We start from the raw sequence: 19,227 nt of genomic DNA, 5'->3' as shown, positions 1-19,227 counted from the left end.
GACAAGGCTCACTGGCTGTGTGGACCAGAGGCCCCTGCCACGTTGGTGGGTACACCCCGGGTGTTTGCTGGGACATTCATGGACCATGTAGACTGTGGAGGAAACAGCACAGGCTGGAGAGGACACATTCTGCGTCTGAATGCATGGTGTAGCACGCCAAATCTGCTGTGTAGGTTCGGCCCTGAACAGGTCCCCTGGCTGCCCCCCAACTCCGCCCCGGCCATGGGTCTGATGGCCCCAGTCTGGGGGTAGTGCTCGTCCCCGCAGCTTCTGTTTCCGCCTGCATCGTGATTCCCCAGAAGTGGTGGCTTGCAGCACTGGCTTAAGTTTCTTGAAAGACCCCCCCCGCAAGGAAGGTCATGTTTTAAGGTTGTGATCAAAATCCCTCTACCTGCCATCAAGCAGACTTGGGGTGAAAAAATTCTTGACAAACATGAAACCTCTCACAACTAAGGGATACTCTGAGGTGTGGGGGTCGAAGTGAACAAAGCTGTGGCTGATAAATTCCCACGTGAATGCGGTCACTCTCCTGGCGCCGATGGGGCCGGCAGCCTCCTTCCTGCCCAGCCTGTCCTCCCCCAGCCGTACTGCCTGCCATCCGCGTCCGTCCCCGGCCCGTGTACATTAGTCCGAGGCATGGAACCCTCCCCCCATGGGGCTGGGCAGCAGGAGGGTGGTGGTGACCCCGGGGGACGGTGTCCCCGTGAGACCCTTACTGTCCTCCCCGCGGCCCCAACAAAAGCTGCTCTCTGTTCAGGAGTCAGGAAAAGTGTGATTTCGCAGCCGACCCCTGTGATGAAGCATCTCCTCTCGGAGTGAGAAGATGGGCGTATAAATATTCTCCGTCCCTGCCGCTCTTTATTTCCCTCGTAAGCAGTTGCTCCATTTCTCCATCTGATGGATTCCCCGTCACAGCCAGGGTGGGAGCCCAGGCTGCAGCTTCTAAAATCCCGCCCGTGTCTCCGTTCCCTTTACCGTGCCTGTTTGTCCTGCCTCCCCGCCCAGAGCCCCGCCTGCCCTGTGGCCCCGCCACCCCCAGTCTCGCCTCCCCTGCAGACCCTCCATCCCTGGACTCAAGGAATAACGGCCAAGAGACGGCGGCCTTGATTGTAGATTTCACGCTGCACGCGGAACAGCCTACACGCCTTTTAAAACTAGGAGCCAACAATGCCTGTAACGAAGCGGCACCCGGCATCCGCAGTGCCCTCCAGCCCCGTGCAAAGCCACCTCCCCACCTACCGCTGACCTCCCACGGAAAACCATGACGCTCACCCTCCCTTCCGGGGGTGCCACGCTGAAAACTCAGCCTGGCGAGGGAAGCGCCATTACCCCACCCTGCTTCCTGGTAGGACACACAGCCTCCATTTTCAGTCCACTTTAAAGCTGTAAGACACGGGAGAGTCTAATTAGTAAAGGGACGATCTAATATTAATCACTCCCTGAAAATTGACAAGGGAGGCAGTTCATTTAACCACTTAATTGCTACAGGTTTTTATGGGCTGCTGTTTGCAGACTCTTTAATGAAGAAGTTATAAATCTAAGGGAGCTTAAAATTTTAATTTTATACCTAAATATTTTCCTTGTTCTCATGTTTGTAGTCAATCCTCAAGAGTGTAGTCACGTGGAATGTTCTTTAAATGAACATATTTGCTAACTGGCGTGATTTCAGTTTTTAAAACATTGGTTCCAGCAATTAGGCATTTTTCTCAGTTCCCAAATGACTAGAGAAATTCGTCTTGATTATAATTGCTCTTAGCCACGCATATCTAATTTGTGTCTTTTTAAGTGTTAATTAGTAAACAGTTTGAGCTGACATCTTTATGTGTTTGTGTGTTGAAAAATGGGGCTTATTGCTTATTTAGCTTGGGGCCGATTCTGCTAGCATTTACGTCACGACATTGAGGTGAAATTAATGGAAACCCCTTTGGCACTGCAAAGTAAAAAAAAGAAAATTTTTCGAATTCAACTTTTGGACATCCAGTTTGCGCGGGCTTCTACAGGCCCCTTCAAATAGATGAGAGTAGATTTGGGACCTGCATAAGCGGGAAGAAAGTGAGGCAGAAGATTTTTGTATCAGTAATGAAATGGCAGAGTCCCAATTTTATAAAAGCAAAATGTTCGTGTCCCAGCACAATCGTTCATTCCTTCTACTTTTGGAACGCTTTCATTGTGCTTATTAACATTGAAAGAAATTCTGTGGAGGGAGAGGGCGCACAATTTGCGGTCCCTTTGCACCATCTAGTGGTCAGATCTTAAACTGCAACGGGAAGTCGGCAGCCTTGTTCTCCCCAGAATCCTTTCTCTTGATTTTTCAGTAACTGATACGTTTGGGGAAAGAAACCTGCCTAATTCATTTATTATATAAAAGTCAATTAAATAAATAGACGTTAACCTGTTCTCCCCTTTTTTATATTGCTCAAAGGCACCAAGCTGCCACCCAAACCCTTATACACAGTTAGACCATTCCAGCCCAAAACAAAGAAACCTAATAATTTAGTTTAACGGACGGCCTTTCTGAAGGCACACAGGAGGTGTTGGCTTCTGAAATATGGGAAGCAGCTTGGGGACCACCCCTGCATAGACTTCAGGGGCGTGACCCTGGCTTAGGGACCAGCTTCATGCCAGAGATGAGTTCCCTCCCCGTAAATTGTAGTGGATCTTGTGGGCACTTTATCATCTGAAACAGCTACCCTGCCGATCAGAATCAGTTGTTTAATATGTAGTGTTTTCCCCTTGAGTTCAAAGGTTGTAGGTGTTTATAAAACTGTAAACATCACAAAAACATGGGAAGTAAAATGTGGACACACGCACGCACACACACACACACGCACACGCACGCACACGCACGGGCATTACGTAGGCTCACACTGTACATAAGCTTCACCTTGCTTTTCGCTTCCACAACCTTCCCTATCACTTCGCGCAGACCTACCTCATTCTTTTTAATGACTACATGTGGTTCCCTTTTATGATTATGCCATAATTTATTTCAGCAATCCACTATTGATTGAGTTTTGAGTTGTTTTCAATTATTCGCTATTACACGGCTGCAGTATATTTTCTTGTACATGTGTCTTTGCTCCCCTGGGTCTTTCTTTAGGAGAATATATATTGCCACTTTGCCTTCCAAAAAGGCCATGCATATTGTGACCTCCCCACCCCATAGTGTATGAGGGGGATGCCTGTTTCCCACATTTTTTTTTTTTAAGATTTTATTTGACAGACAGAGATCACAAGCAGGCAGAGAGGCAGGTAGAGAGGAGGAAGCAGGCTCCCTGCTAAGCAGGCAGCCTGATGCGGGGCTCGATCCCAGGACCCTAGGACCCTAGAATCATGACCTGAGCCGAAGGCAGAGGCTTTAACCCACTGAGCCACCCAGGCGCCCGTTTCCCACATTCCCACTAGGGCTGACCACTGGCATCTGAAGGTGAATGTTCTTTCACACGGTTATTGGCCATTTGTATGCATTTTGCAAATCTCTCTGTGCGCCTTTGCCTTATTTTTTCTGTTGACTTCATTTGGTTCCATTTATTTTTAAGAATTCCTAATAAGATTTTATTTATTTATTTGAGAGGGAGAACAAACAGTGGGGAGGGGCAGAGGGAAAGGGAGAGAGAGAAGCAGGCGCCCTGCTGAGCAGAGAGCCCCGATGCTGGACTCGATCCCAGGACCCTGAGATCATGACCTGAGCCGAAGGCAGAGGCTTAACCACCTGAGCCACCCAGGCGCCCCTTCTTTATGCTCTTTATAACAACTTTCTCCTTGTCCCTTGCTCAAACACACCTTTAACCAGTGGCTCTTCTTGTTAATGATGTGTTAGGCTGTACAATAGTTTTAATTTTTTCACAGGCACTTTTTTTCTTTATGTTTCAGCATCTTATTTATCTGGGACTTTGTGCCAAAGTTAGAAGATGATAAAAATAATCAGTCTGTTTTCTTCTACTCTTTCATATTTAAATATATTAAAATATGAAATTCTTTTCAACTACTTAATCCATCTGAAATCTACTAGAACTAAGACCAGCCTTATTTTGTCCCATGGCGTTAGCCAGTGTTCTTAACACTGACTGCTTTCTTCAGTGCATTTTAAATGCTGTCTTTATCACACTGCTCTGTAACGTAAGCGGACCAGGGGACGTTGCTCTTGACTCCGTTCTTCTCTGTTCTTTTTATATTATTGCCACCCTGTTTTGAATCTTACGGGTTTTTTTTTTTTTTAAAGATTTTATTTATTTGACAGACAGAGATCACAAGCAGGAAGAGAGGCAGCCAGAGAGAGAGGGGGAAGCAGACTCCCTGCTGAGCAGAGAGCTCAATGCGGGGCTCGATCCCAGGACCCTGAGATCATGACCTGAGCCAAAGGCAGAGGCTTTAGCCCACTGAGCCACCCAGGCACCCTTGAATCTTAACAGTTTTATGATGAGCTTCAACATGTGCCGGAGTTCTCCCTTCATAGCCCCCCGACTTTTCTAATCACATGATTATTCTCCCAGCTCACTAGAGAACCTTTTGGGGGCAGGGGTTTTCAGAAACTCTGTTCTAGGTGTTTATTGTGACCGCACTGACTGCATAGATTAGCAGAGCAGCGACTGTCACTTTAGATGAAATGTCCCAACCCCATGGCTGGTCTCTGTCGCCACGCACAGCAGAAATGCCAACCCCACAGGCTGCTTCTCGCGTTCTTCTGGGTGTTGAATGTTCTCACGGCTCTTGGGAACAGCTCTTTTCTGACGTCGTATTTCCCGGCATTTATAGATCAAGAACCTGCAGGCTTCTGACCGACTTCTTTTATTGTTCCTGATGGGTTTTCAGTTGCTTTTCTCCGGGGTCGCTGGCAGGCAGCTGTGTCGCCTGCAGACCCCAATGGGGCCTCCTCCCGCCACACCTGCCTGCACCTCCCCGTACCTCACCTGCCGCCTTCTGGCCACTGTGCCGCCGCGTCTGACCTGTGCCTTAGTAGAAGCCTCTAGTATCCGTGTTAACCCATAATGCTGTGTTTGGGCTAGTTATATATAGACACGTCTCTCACTCTCTTTTTTCTTATTATTATCCTGCTAAAGAATTAGCCGTCCATTTCTATTTTTCTAACGGTTTTTTATCAGGAATGGATGGTGGCTTTTGATAAATGTCTTTTAATCATCTATTGAGATGATCATATATTTTCTCCATGGGCATATTAATATGCTAGATTATATTAATAGAGTCCCTAATTCTGAGAGTCTCTGAGCCCCCCACCCCCCACACACACACCACCCCTTGGGTTTGCGGGCGGCAGCCCCCGCCCAGTCCGGGCCCCGGGCGTGCATCACAGAGCTGAGAGCTGCAGGCTGAGCCGGTGGCAAGGAAGCCACAGCAGAGGTGAGGTCCGGCAGCCTCACCTGTCCCGGTCATCACCGCGACCTGTGCCCTCGCTCTTGCCACCCAAAGCCCAGATGAATACGAGGTCTCCCACAAGCCCTTCTCAGAAGGATCTTTTTCTCCTCATGTTTGAGAACTCTCATCCCCCATGTTTTAAAGTAATATCTGCCCCCCAGACTAAACTCCGAGAAGCTTGCCTGTCACGCAGGTAAAAAGCATAAAGATGACAGAAGAATAAGGAGGCGCTTTCCCAGAGCGACCACGTCCCTCACCTTCCGGGGGTGGCAAGTGGCGGTGTTTTAAATATTTCCTACAAAGAGCCTAGAGCAGGGAAAGTTCACAGATCCGTTTTTTAAAAGTTAATACTCAGGTGAGTTCTTGAAATGCTGACCCAATGAGGGGAAGGCCCCATGGTTGCTTACGGACATAGAAATGGCATTTTCAGCCACAAAGTCCCCATCCATGGCCAGGCCCACAGTAGAGGGGGCAGGCTGGACACGTAGGCCCCTGCCAGGCCGTTGGTCCTGAAGTGGGGGAGGGGCTGGGGACAAGCAGGACACTCCGTGTCCTCACTGGCCATACTGCGGTCTTCAGCACCAGCACGGAATGTGCCTTTGCCCCTTTTTCCTTAAAATTACATGACCTTCTCAGTCTCTTTCCTTCTCCTACTTTTGGTAGACATGGGTACAAGAAATATTTCACTTTCTTGCTTACTTTGTCCCCACAACCCTACATACTCACAAAGTACAATCATAGTGATAACATCAGTTGGCAGTTTATAGGGGGTGGTGGGGAGTGTGGCAAATTGAAAAGGACATGCCTCTCTAAAGGAAGCAGCCTCTAGTTGCAAGAATGAACATCCAGAATTGCTACAGCCTCCTATTTTTTTCTAGAACAAGCTGGAAAATGTTGGCATTTTATGCAGTGTCTCAACTTTTCAGTGTTTATTTTTAAACATCCCACAGACCAGTCGCGTGTGAACCTCCAGCTTGCACATGGTGTTTGTGTGGAGATAAAAACACTCAAACTCATACTCTTGCATTCACGGGGTGATGTGGCCAAGAACTGAGCTTTGGAATTTATATGCCTGAGTTAAATAACACACGATAGGACTGATCCCACCATCGTGCTCAGAGGGCTGGGAGAAGTCAGAAAACCCAGGGCTGGACGGACTGCTGCTTCCACAAAAGACTAAAAATCAGAATAACCTGCCATCTGCCTCAGAACGTAGCCCCTAAGCTAGCTGCCTTCTCTCCTTTGCATTGAGCTGGGCCCAAAGACTGATCTGTCCCTTCATTCACCCGTCCTGCACCACCCGTCCATCCATCCTTCCTTCCACCCGTCTGTCCCTTCATCCATCCGTCCGTCCATCCATCTATCCATGGCCATAGCCTCCACCAGGCTCTGGAGCTACAGAGACGACTGTGGCCCATCCTGACCGTGCACTTAGGAGGATATGTGACGTGTTGGGGAGGCTCGGGGAGTTGGGATGTATTCTCCCCAGGGAAGGAAGGAACATGTCCAGAACAAGTACCCCTTTAGCTGGGCCTTAAAAGACAGAGTTTAGCCATTGAAGAGAAAAAGTGTCCGAGGGAGAACTGAGTTCAGAAAGGCACAAAGGTGTGGCTGTGCCCGGCCCATTTAGGACTCGGTGCTGGGGACTGAGGAAGAAGAGGTCTCTGCGGAACCCACTCAAACCTCCCCCTGGAGGAGGGGCGGGCCTGGCGCTGTGCTGGGGCAGAGCAGGGATGGGGGAGTCCCTGTCCCACTCCTGGGATCTCTCCAACGACGCTCCTCTCTGGGTCCCAGCAGGAAGCTGCTCTGTGAGCTTCGTGAGTGAAGGCTGCCTTGGGAGTGGGGGGCTCTCCCGGCACTGAGCCCAGGAGGCAGCCCGTGCAGGGTGTCACCACCCCCGTCCTGGCAGTCCCAGGCTTAGAGCAGGAAAGGAGGGAGGAAGGGGTGCTGAGGATCCCTGAAAGGGACCTGGATGCCCCAGAGTGGAAAGACCCGGGGGCTGGGTCAGCAGAAGGCTGTGAATTTGATGAACTGAGCGGCCGCTGTCGGAGCCCTTTTCTGGGCTGGTGCCACCGGGTCTGGTGCCCAGACAGACATGGTTCCTGCCAGAGCAGGTGAGTCTTGGAAGGGCCCTTGTTTGGATCATCATTTAGGGAGGGACCCAGCAGTGGGTCTGGGTGGGGCTCAGGCCCCGACTCGGGGTTACTCCTCTCGGATTAGAGCCCAGGAACCCAATGGGAAAGCCGGAACGGAAACTGAGGCGGCTTCCCTGAGGGCCTACAGGAGCCGTGCCGACCCCTCTGTGCAGCTGCGGGGGACCCAGGCATCCCCATGGGACTGTGGCATTGAAGACGCCTCCCTGCTGTCCCCCTATTCCTCATGGCATCGAAAGGCTTCTCAGCCGCTGAGAGCCCCCGTTTGCCCCCCTGGGGTGGAAAGACAGCAGTACCAGCTTCACGGGCGTGTACGGATTTGGTCCCAGCACCCCGACTCGGGACATGGAATCTCCTGTCACATTAGAGTCACAGGGTGCATGGGCTGTAGCCCTGAGCTCCAGAGTGTTCTAGAACCTCCCTGTAGAATGGGGAGGGCAGTCTTGGAATCCCCTGCGTTCCTCTGGGCCCCCAGTGTGCACGTGGAGAGACCTCGTCCAGGTAAAGCCATCGCTCCCGCTTGCCGGGACCCCAGCGCGTCCCCCATTCGCTCAGTGGTTCCGATCTCCATGTGGCACCAGAGTCCAGGCACGGAACAAGGACTCCCGGGCTTGTCCAGTGCGGTGTTGGTCCTCAGTCTCCCCTGAAGGAGCATGAAGGGGGCGATGTACTCTAATCAGCTGGATCCCATGCCCTGGTACACAGACGAGGCTGCCCTGTGGGGTTTCGAGGCCCTGCTGCACCCAGTCCTCGCAGGGACACCAGCTTTTTGCTCCCCTGGGGCTGAGTTCCAGCAGCCAGACGTGCAGACAGAGGGAGGACGTGGAGGCCTCGAGTGAGGAGTGAGGTTTCCCGTAGCTGAAATCCCTGGAGAGGTTGAGCTGTGGGTGACAAGCAGAGCCCGTGTCACGGCTGGGGCTGTGGGGCACCGAGCAGGTGCAGGACCGGCTTGGGAGGGCGGGCCCTGGGCAGGCTCTGGGGAAGCAGAGCGTCCACCTTTCTGACTGTACGGGGCCAGGCCCATCTGCCTGCCCGGGGACCCTCCGTGATTACCGAAGCCCACCCTTCAGTGTGCGTGCACCCCGATCCGGACTCTTTGTTGACCTAAATCTTGGCCCCCTTACTTCCCCTCTACCTGTTCTCCCCTGGCCAGGCCTCTGAGGCCCAGCCTGGTTGCTCTGGACCTGCTCTCGACGCACCCTTCCAGGCTCTTCCATGATCCACCCCAGTGCCAGCTTACGCTGACTCATCGGCTCCCATCTGTCAGCCTGCCCCCACCTCCGAGCTGCAGGGAAGGGGGTGCACACGCTCGCCTGTCCCCCACTCCTGGGGCCCCTGTGGGCCTAGTCCAGCTTTGCCCTGGCTCTTTCTGGACCTTTGGGGAAGTCTGGTCCTGCCCCAGGTCTCTGGCCTCCGTTTCTACAACACTCAGGTGCTGGAAATAATCCCTTTCTGTCCTTTCTCTGATTTGAGTCTCTGATTTGCTTGTTGCCAGACCCAGGAAGGGAAGGTATCTGCTCGCCCTTTCTGCCCTCTGCAGATCTTCCTCAGCTTACAATGGGGTGACCACCCCCCCCATTAAATCCGTCATGAGTTGAAAGCACTGTAAACTGAAAATGCATTTATTACCCCTAACTTACCGAACAGCACCGCTTAGCCTGGCTGCCCTCAACTCCCAGAACCCGACCAGGAGCCCGCAGCTGGGCGGCGCATCCCACACAAAGCCTGTTTTTATAATGAGGTGTTGTGTCGTGTACTTCACTGAATACTGCACTGAAGGCGGAAATCAGGATGGTCGTATGGGGACAGCCCAGCTGTCAGCGTATCCGTCATGGACCTTCGTGGTCGCGTGGCTGTCCGGGGACAGCAGCTGCTGAGCAGCACAAGACAGGGTCCAACTCAAAATCCAAGGTCTGGTTTCTACTGAACGTTTGTTGCTTTCACTGTGTCATAAAGTCCAAACATCATAACTCGGAGACCGTCAGAACTATATTTGGTAGTTTTCAGGCAGTGGTTCTCACTTGCCTAATCTGTCAGGTGTCCTGGGTGTTTTGGAAGATGCTGTCTGCCCCACCAAGTGAACCAGAACCACCCCACGCCAGAAGGGGCCCAGGCACCGGTGGCTTGGTGAGAAACCTTGATTCTGATGCAGCAGGAGGACTGGGTTTTTCAGGCGAAGTGTCTCGGATGATTCTCATGCCTTTGTGAGTGGACAGGGGTTTGCTGGCCCCCTTTGTGCCAGTGAGGCTGGGTCTAAGTGACAGCCTCCACCATCCAGCTGGAAGCCAGGGTCCACATGTCCCACAGACCAGGCCGATGGCCTCGCTGGGCCTCATGCCCCACAGCTAGAGAGGCACGATGCATCAGTTGCAGGGTCTCCCAGGCGGAGGCGGAAGGACACTGCGGTCCCTGGGCCCCAGGAAAGCTCAAAGCAGCCCCTGACAGTGACATCTCTTTCCTGGAGACACCGCCAGGCCTGGCTGCTGTGATGGCCGGTGTCCACCAGAGGGCGCCATGGCCTGGCGCCGCTCAGCTGGGCTCGGCTCTGTGAACCCAAATGCTTTTTAATTGAAAAATTTTTTTAATTCAAAAAGGATTTGCTGTTTGTACGCGAGTGCAGGTTTTCCTTATGCAGGAGACTAATGTCTTGAGTAAACAGATCCGGGCCCAAATCCACCTTCAAAGGTACTCACTGTTTGCCCAAGGGAGTGAAAGGCCTTCCAGAAGCGGCCCTAGTCTCTTGGGCAAACACTTTGGGGCCAGCAATCCCGGGCAGAAGACAGTGTCTGTGGGAAGGGTTATCCGCAGCCTAAGGGGGATTATGTCTGGGGACATATGTTGAAATTTCATTTGGGGAGTTAGAGAAAACAAGAGGTGGGGGTGTGGGAGGGGAATAATGCTTTTCTCCAGCCAAGATAACCTAAAAAGGGAAAAGCTCCCAAGGGTAGGAGTGGGGGGACAGCAATCTGTGCAGGGCACCAAGTCCCGGCCCTCTGGAGGGGGGAGGGGGAGGGGCGTGCGCAGGCTGTGAATCCGGAAAAGGCAGCGTGTGCGCTTGGGACTTCTGGCTGCTTCTGAGAGGTGCCTTCTGTCCGCGGCCCCAGGCAGGCATCTCCCGGGCTTGGCCTCCGCGCAGCCGGAGTAAAGCACCCCCAGCCTCCCTCCCTCCACAGCTCCCCACAGCCCAGCCCTAATGTCTCTAGCCCTCTGCTTTCTGCTCACTCCCACCCACATCCACCGCTTCGTCCCCTTGGTTGGGTCACAGAATTGTCTGAACTGGTCCCCAAATCACCTGGAAGTTGGTTGAAAACGCAGAATCTTGGGCTGTACCCCAGACCTTCTGAGTCAGAATCTGCCTTTTACCAAGACTTCCAGGGACTTTTGTGCAGTAAAGTGGGATCAGTCCGCTTCAGCTCTTTCCCTGGGTGCCCCCTCCCCACCCCGGAGGGGCAACCGCACCCGCCACACTGACAGCTCTCCAAGCTTCGCCCACCCAGAACTGCTCCCGTGGAAGCCACTATGCCCAGCCCGTGTCCTCCCTCTGCTCCCCTCCAGGTCCTCCACCCAAACAAGGCCTGTCCTCACCCTCTGAGCCTGTGTGCTTCTCCCGAAACCTCTCTCCACTGGCACTCCAGATACCCGCCGCCCCCGAACCCCGCTCCTCCGGCAGTGCTTCCCGTTCCCAACCTTTGATCCCTGGTTCCCTAGCTCCCCAGCCAGGCAGCTGCTCCTGAGCCCCGGGTAGAAATGCACTCATGCTCTCCCCCAACCGCCCTTTCCTCCTGTGTTGTCCATTCGAATTAATGGCGCAGGCCTGCCCCTGCTCTGCTGCCCTCATGGGGCTCTCGCCTGACCCCAGGGAGCTCAGCCAGGGGTGAAGAACCCGGTGGGCGCTGATGGAACCCAGGGAACCTTTCCTGCCATGATGCACCCGAGCAGCCACCAGGTGGCGGTATTGTCCCAGACTTTGCCCCGGGGCCGCCTCTGGGGCTGCTCCACGGGGCCAGCCTCCTAGAGCTGGACTCCAGCCAGGGCCCATGCCCTGGTCATCAGGGAGCAGGAAAGGGAGCAGGTTGGGAGCTGCTCTGATAGATTTTCCCAAGCCAGCAAATGTGCAGCAAGTGCTTGCCTGGTGACTGTGGCGCATGAGCCCTTAACCTGCATAGCTCACCCCATCCCCACAGCCAGTCCTGGAGATAGACTGTGACCCCACTTTTTTATTGAGGTGTAATTGACTTAGGACATTAGCGTCAGGTGCACCACATAATGAGTCCATATTTGTATATATGCAGAATGATCATAGCACATCTAGTTAACATCTGTCCCCATGATTACAAAAGATTTGCTCTTAGCAACTTCCGAAATGGAATGCAATAATAATGGTCATCGCCCTGCCGTCCATGACACCCCTAGGACAAGTTTTATAGCTGGAATCTGTACCTTTCGACCCCCTTTGCCCATCCAGACGCCCTCCCCGGGCAAGCCCCTGGCTGGTTGGACTCCGCATATAAGTGGGGTCCCATGGCCTTTGTCTTTCTCAGACTCACTGTGCCTCATGTAATGCCTTTGAGGTCCATCCGTGCTTTGCAAATGGAAAGATTTCGTTTTTTATGGCTGAGTAAGAGCCCATCATGTCTCTATGCCACATCTTTTTTGTCCCTTCAGCCGTCACGGGACGCCTAGGGTGTTCCCGCGTCTTGGCTCTTGGAGAGAATGCTGCAGGGAATGTAGGGCTGCAGTGTCCTTCTGAGTTAGTGTTTTGTTTTCTTTGGATAAATTCCCAGAAGAGGAATTGCTGAGTCCTAGGGGAGTCCTAGTTCCTATTTTGTGAGTCTCCCCCATACCGTGTTTCATGGCGGCTGCACCCGTTTGTGTTCCCAGTAGGGCCGAAGGGTTCCCTTTTCTCCACGTCCTCGCTAACGCTTGTCAGTTCTTACCATGGCCCAGTTCAGAGAGGGGCAAAGACCTGCCTGAGGTCACCCTCCAAAGTCAAGTCCTTCCTACCCGCCCCTTCTGGTGACGGACAATGTCTGTAGGGTCCACCGTCCTATCCAAGTTGCGGGGCCCTTTGATCCAGGCTCAGGGGCCGCCTGAGGCTGTTCCCTCCTGCGATTCGTACAGAGACGGGATGGGCTGAGCCCAGGTCTGCTTCTCCCTGTGTAGGGTCAACCCCGTGGGCCCCTCCGGCAGGGGCGGTCGAGGACACAGTGCGCTGGGTGCCTCCTCACCATTTCTACTTGAGGGGAAAAACCTTCAAAGGTCTGTGGCTGCCCCTCATCCTTGACCAACTGCTGAAGCCCTCAGCACTGAGCTGTTCTTCTGCGGAGGCCGCTCGTTCGCCTGGGGCTTCCTCTCATCCTGCCCTCAGTGTGCCGGAGGCAACAGCTGTTTCAGCCCAGGCAGCCCCGCTTTGCTCTGGGTACAGGGAGGAGCCCTTGTTAGGGCAATTCTACTGCTAAAGAGTCTTGAGATGGGATTCAAAATGTTGAGCCTGCCTGACCTCCTCTAAGCTCCTCGGTCCCAAAGCCATGGGCCTACATGGCTGCTGTGGCCTCTGCTGCAGCCTCCCCGCCCCGCCCCAGGCCCACTCTGCGGCCCAGCCCACCAACCCCACATTTGGAAGGTGCCATCCCTCCTGGCCCTCGGGGTGAGCTGCAGGCCTTCCCTCTTTCCCTCTGTAAGTACCTCTGAATTTCCGTCACACTTGGAACCTTCCTTTACATGTCCGTGACCGAGAGCCAGGTAAGCTTCGGTCTTCAGCATGAGGTGGGGCAGGGGATGGGTGTGCCCCTCCAAGGACCATTCTGGCCCAGGCTGGGTTGCCACTGTGGGGTGCTTCCCTCCTGGAGCCTCGGGCCCTCGTCAGGTACGGAAGACAGTCACACAACCTTCCGGGACTGGCGCTGGGAACTCAGGAGAGGGCACACACGTGCGGGGTGCCGCCTGCCCCTCCCCGGGGTCACCTAGCCTGTCAGCAGTCAAGCAAGGAAGCACTGGGACCAAGGGTCCCCCGGGCCTGGTGACTGTGGCTGGCCTCAGGTCAGGTGGGGGATGGCGTTCCAGAGCGGTCCCTTACCCCGCCTGAGACCCCTCTCCTGGCAGGCAGCCCGGCCCACGGCCAGCTCGTGGCTTCCGGCCCCACGGTCCCTCCTTGCGGAGAGCAGAGCAGGGACTGGGAATAGAATCCGTCATCGGGAACTGGGGGCCACCTACAGCCGCAGAGGTGCGTCCCCGCACGCACCCCCACCCACACACTGCACCGAGGGCACACGCTGGGCAAGGTGGCCCCGGGTCCCTGCGGGCTGGGCCTGGGGCCGAGGAGGGGCTGCTCTGCTCTTCTCCCGCACTGACCCTGCTTCTCTGTCCTCTCCCTCCTCCAGTATGAATACAGCTTCCGCACGGAGCAGAGCGCGGCTGCCCGGCTCCCACCCAGCCCCACCCGGTGTCAGCAGATCCCCCAGTCCTGAGGGGCCGGCCACCACCCTGTCCCCGTGGGGAGAAGACGCAGCTGCCCAGACTACTGAGCGCCCCTCCCTCGCCCAGGCCTTCCTGCCCACCCTTCCCTACCGGCCCACCGTGGGGCTCACCCGGGAGACTCTGGGCAGCTGGGCTCTGACCTCCTTGGCCCTCGGCTTGCCTAACGGGACACCCCCGCCTCCCTGGGGACACTGTTCATAATCGCCACTAATCTGTGTTTGCTGTAGTGACCAACAGCTCTTAACGTGTCTGTGTGACGACCGGCCCTCCTACAAATGACCCTACCCACCCCGGGAGTCACCCCGAGGGCCCCGCACGTGTGCTGGAGCTGCCCAGTGACACCGCCGGCTCCCTTTCCTCCTGACTGTTGCCTGCCACAGAGCTATCCACATCCTTCTGGAAGGCCCAGAGGTGGGTGGCAACTGAGGCCTACCCGAGGGCCCCAGACTCGGGGCTGCTGTGGAACAAGTCCCTCACGCCAGCGGCAGCGAGCGCCCTGAGCATCTCACGGCGACGCGGACGACACGGGGGAGGAGGAATCGTGTGGTCCCCGAGTGACCCCGAGCCCAGGTTCCTGCCCACTGGCAGCCACACCTCAGACTCCACCCCCAAGCCACACACTGGACACACCACGGTCGGGGAGAGGACGCCCAGTGGCCCGCACTGAGGACTTGCCTTCGGGGTGAGAGGGCGGAGGGCCCTGGTGCTTGCTCGGAGCGCGGTCGCTGCCCAGGACACTGTGCTCCCCCGCCACACGCCCCCATTCCTCCCAAAGGGCTCATCTCTGCCACGCCCATGTGCCAACTGCCACGCCAGCTGCCTCGGCCCCATGCCCTGCCCCAGGGACAGGCCCGCCGCAAGTGAGGAGACGCTTAGCCAGCGGCCTGCCCCAGAGGCACACGGGGACACTGTCAGCCTGGTCCTCAGAGCCAGGAGGCATCACGACACGCTCCACAAACAGCAACGTTTGTTTTAGAAAGTCCGTCTGAGCCAGGCCACCAAGCTGGGACCAGTGTAGACCCGTCTACCACAACTGGCTAGCAGACGCACAGGCTCTTCTCACCACGCCGGCCGCCGAGCTCAGCTCCACGTGTGTTTGCCATGAGAACGGGGCTGCCTCCGTCCCTGGGGGGCTCAGGCCCTCCCCCCGGTGGCCTGCCTGGTCTAGCTCTCGGGATTTGTCCTGAATCAATTCCACAGAATGTTGGTATCTCCCCTGGGGGGGGGGGGCTTTGGACGTGAGGCTTGCCATGTGTCTGGAGGCTGGGGAGGGGGCATGGAGAGTGGGGAGGGTCCCCCAACACAAAGAGAGCACGGGAGAGCCACGGCCACGGCCGGGGACGGAGCCTGCCTCCCCAGGGCGCCCGGAACGTATGTGAACGGGCCAACACCTTGAGGAGGGTGGCCGCCGGCTAAGCAGTGGGGCGGGCCAAAATACCTCATGTACCTTCATTGGCGCTGCCGCCTCAAGCAGCTCCCCTCCTCCCGGTCGCCTGTTGATTTTCATCCAAAACCTCCTGATCTCTGTGCATTTGAGAAGTGCTTGCCTCTGCCTGCCTCTGCCCGGACCTGAGGATGTCCCCGGTGAGGCCGGCCTTCCTGGGCCCCCACAGCAGAGTGGGTGGAACCCCCAGGGGCCACGGGCTGGAGCCAGCAGTCCGTCTGCAGGCCTTCTGGGACTGGTGCTTAACCAGGAGAGGACAGAGCTGTTGAACTGGTCTCAGAGGCACCCACTGAAATAAGCTGGTCGTGATTCTGGGGAGTCGGAACCCCATGTCTACTGCGTTTTGCCTGGGTGGCTCGTCCAAAACCAAGTGACCCATGTGACCCAAAGCCCAACAGAGAGGGGCGACCCCCATTACTCCTCTTCCCTTGGTTCGTGCACTTTGCTTGTGGCCTAATTGTGAGGTTGTCATCCGATAGCACCTGGCGGCCCTTGTCCCTGACTGACAAGCAAGCATTTTAGCGGAGAGTCCCAGAGACAAGCATGGGGGAGCCGGAGTCCAGGTGCACGAAGGCAGAGCCGGGCCGGGGCGGGGGGGGCTGTCCAGGAGGAGGCGGGCGCTTGCCCTCCCGAGCCCCCGGGGCTGTCGTGCAGCCAGGGGACCGATGGAGGGCAAGGCCGGGCTGCACCGGGAAGAGGACAGACCTGCTGGGCTCGGCCGGGCTGCGGCCACCGTGACAGCACCGTCGACGGAAGCTACGTGTGACAGTGACTGTTTGTACCCCTGAGCCACAGCTTAAACAAGTTATGCAATGACCGTGGTAGGGAAAGGCTGCTGTCAGTGGTAGACTGCAGGCTGCTCCTAGCCCCTTTCCTTGCCTCCTGAGAGGTGGGGGGCAAGCAAGCACGTGACGGTAGGCTGGGGGTGCGCGTGGGGGCTCATGAGGACCGCAGGACAGCCGGACCCCTGGCTCGTGCCTGGGAGGAAGCGTTTCTTCACCAACCCTGGGGCCACGTGGGGAGGGGTGGAGGAGGGTCCTCGGAAGCATGAAGGGCAGCGGCCTGGCCCTCGGCCCCCACCCCCGGCACTCCCTGCTTCCGTCCCTCCTCAAAAAGACTAACCAGAGCACAGTTTTCCTGTTGTCTTTCCTTTTCCCCCTGAAAATGCACAGTCTCCCTCCAAAGCCCTTGGAAATGGCACGAAGGTAGTAAGGAGTAAGTTGTTGGCCGCACGTTCCCTCGCGAAGTCAAAGTCGTATCAAGGCTTTTTTCCCACCCCGAGTCCGGGAACTAATCTGGGCCACAACCCTCTCCCGCTCGGGGAGCTGGACGGCTGGTGGGTGGCGGAGGAAACAGGTTACAGCCCCCACACCTGTCCCCCCAGCCAGAGGAGGGCAGCTGCTGGCGCCTCCCTCGCTGGGAGTCCTGACTGGGGTCCAGCGGGCGGCAGGACGACCCCGACAGTTGCCTCCCCGGCCCCGTGTCCTGCGGAAAGGCGGCGGGAACAGGGCCCAGCAAGGACTCCCCCGCGCCACAACCCCTGCTCCTCGCCAGCCACCGGGCCGGCACCGTAAGCACATTTTCTCCTGTTATTCCCCTTAAAAAACAAACCCCCAGAAGTGGATGTCCGTCACTCCTTGTTACAAAGGAAGAAGCGGAGGCCCGTCTGTGAGCACAAGGGGTCAGTGGCAGGGATGGGGTCCGGAGCCGCGTCTCATCTCGGAGCCACCCCGCCAGGGGGCCAGTCCCAAGCACATGCCTCGCTCTGACCCTTCTGTCTCCTGCCCCGTGAAGACTTCCCGGCACCACCAGCCTCCCTGGTTCTAGCGTGATTGGCCGCCCCTCCAGGGCGCCATGGTGCTCAGCCTGCCCGGTCGCTCCACCCTGACGACGAGGGCCCCCCGGACCCCCGGGGAGCCTGAGGGCCAAGCAGGGCCTTGACACGGCAGCCACGTGCCTGCTCAGGGGGGCAGAAGCCGAGCTCATTTGACTCAGGCCACGATCCACTGGGGCCTCTGGGCCTGGAGGCGGCCGCCGCGTGCCCACCCCCCAGCCTGGCACCCCTGGGTTGGCCCCTCTGTCTTCACCTGTTCCGAATGCGGCCCAGGAGTGGCTGTCACCACCCTGCAGCAGGGCTTCCGTTCTCCCAGCAGAAGGCCCGGGAGCTGCCCTGGGACCGCACAGGGCCTGGGACAGGCTGCTGTGTACCCGCAGAGGAACGACGCCCTCACTGTATTTATTTGAGGTGACTCCTGTATTTGGCAAAGGGAAGTTTCACTGTGTGATTGTCTGTCTTAATATAATTTGTTAAATAAATGTTTGTTTTAACCTTTTCCCGGCTTGCTGCTGTGACGCCTCCTGAGCGAGGTCAGCATCACCCCAGACGCTGGCGCGGCCGGCCGAGGGGACGGGGACACAGGGCCACCACCGCGCCTCCCAGCCCTCTAGAAAGGCCTGGCGGGCTTCTCTGCACCCCGCTGAGTTGAGAGGCCTGGGTACGAGCCCTGGGAGTTCAGGAGGGCAAAGCAAGCCCTGCTGTTCTCTGGGAATAGCCCTCTGGAATGCCCCTTGCAGGCGAAAACGCCACAAAAGCACGTGAAGCAGGTCGCCCGCCAGGAATGCAGAGGTGCGGAGGGCCCAGGGCCTTGTCTGTGCCGCGTGCAGAACCAGGGGGCTGCTCAGGAGGACGCGCGGCCCCCGCAGCTTCAGTCCTGTCCTGACTGCTCACCTGCTTGAGAGAAGCCACTCCCGACACCGGGGAGGGGACCGAAGGGCCACGGGACACAGCCCGGGGCTCCTCGCAGACCCCGTCAGTTCAGGATCAAAGCTCTTTGCCTCCTCCTGAAGTGACCTCTGCGTGTCTGGGCGAGACCTCACGGTCGGGGCTGTCTCTGCCTCAGGCCCTGTTTATGCCAGACTCCGAAAGGGGCCACCTTCCCTCATGAGGACGGTGAGAGCCCCGGAAGTGTCCGCGCCTCCAGCCCTGGACCCCCACCTCTAGCCTCGCTGGGAAGAAAGGAAACGCAGCCCAGGGGATTCAGAGACACCCACGCGGCACACTCCACGTGGGGCTGGAGGAGCTGGAGTCGGATTCTGGCTCTGCCCTGCCTGTGTGGCCTTTAGCTGGTCACCTATCACCCACAGAAGGGGGACCCTGCCTCCCTCCATGGCTTGCCCGGGAAGAGGGGACGAGGATGCCCGCGGGGCACCGAGCACAGGCAGAGCCCGCGGGCCTGGCTTCGGTGTTGCCATCCACACTGCGGAGTCCCTGCTAGAGCTGGGTCACCAGGGGAGGGCGGGCGATGGCCTCCGGCATCCAGGACCCCGAGTCTAGTTGCAGGAGGCCTCGGGGTCTGCTCGGGAAGGCAGACGAGTGGATCCCCGGGGCCCAGGGGGAGGCACCTGGCCAGCCTTTGGGCAGCGAGAAACCAGAACCTACTCAGAGCAGCCTAGGCCCGGGCAGGGTTCGTGGCCAGACCCGGCGCCCGTGTCTCCTGTTCTTGCCTGCACTGCCTCACCTGCCTCCGCCTGGGCAGCTGCTTCCAGCCTCGCACACTCTGGTCTTCCCTCCCGTGTGCTCTCGTGCCAGCACACGTGGCGCACACACTCGTGTGTCCACACGGCCACTCCAGATCGTGGATCTCCGTTCAAAAGATCCAAAGGCGAGAGTCCCAGGACAGACTCTGATTGGCCATCCTGGGTCAGGTGACCCCCTCCAGCCCCGACAGCTCAGGCTGAGGGGATGGGGGGGCAGGGGAGTGTGTGATCACAACATATCTA

The 19,227-nt window shown here is 56.9% G+C and overlaps 1 protein-coding gene across 4 annotated transcripts in view; it reads left to right on the top strand.

Annotated features, from left to right (window-relative positions):
* The window catches only part of MVB12B (multivesicular body subunit 12B), a 185,157-nt gene extending 169,923 nt beyond the window's left edge, over positions 1–15,234 (top strand). For all 4 annotated transcript variants that reach the window (XM_032308054.1, XM_032308053.1, XM_032308056.1 and 1 more), the window contains exon 10: positions 13,907–15,234. In XM_032308054.1, coding sequence (XP_032163945.1) covers positions 13,907–13,993 — 87 coding nt within the window. In that variant the 3' untranslated portion in view covers positions 13,994–15,234. The remainder of the gene's footprint in view (positions 1–13,906) is intronic.
* Positions 15,235–19,227: the final 3,993 nt, after the last annotated feature.

Source organism: Mustela erminea, chromosome 12 (genome assembly GCF_009829155.1).
Source record: "Mustela erminea isolate mMusErm1 chromosome 12, mMusErm1.Pri, whole genome shotgun sequence".
Lineage (NCBI taxonomy): Eukaryota > Metazoa > Chordata > Mammalia > Carnivora > Mustelidae > Mustela > Mustela erminea.
The sequence above is the reverse complement of the archived record's forward strand: the minus strand, read 5'-3'. Positions and strand labels throughout refer to the sequence as shown.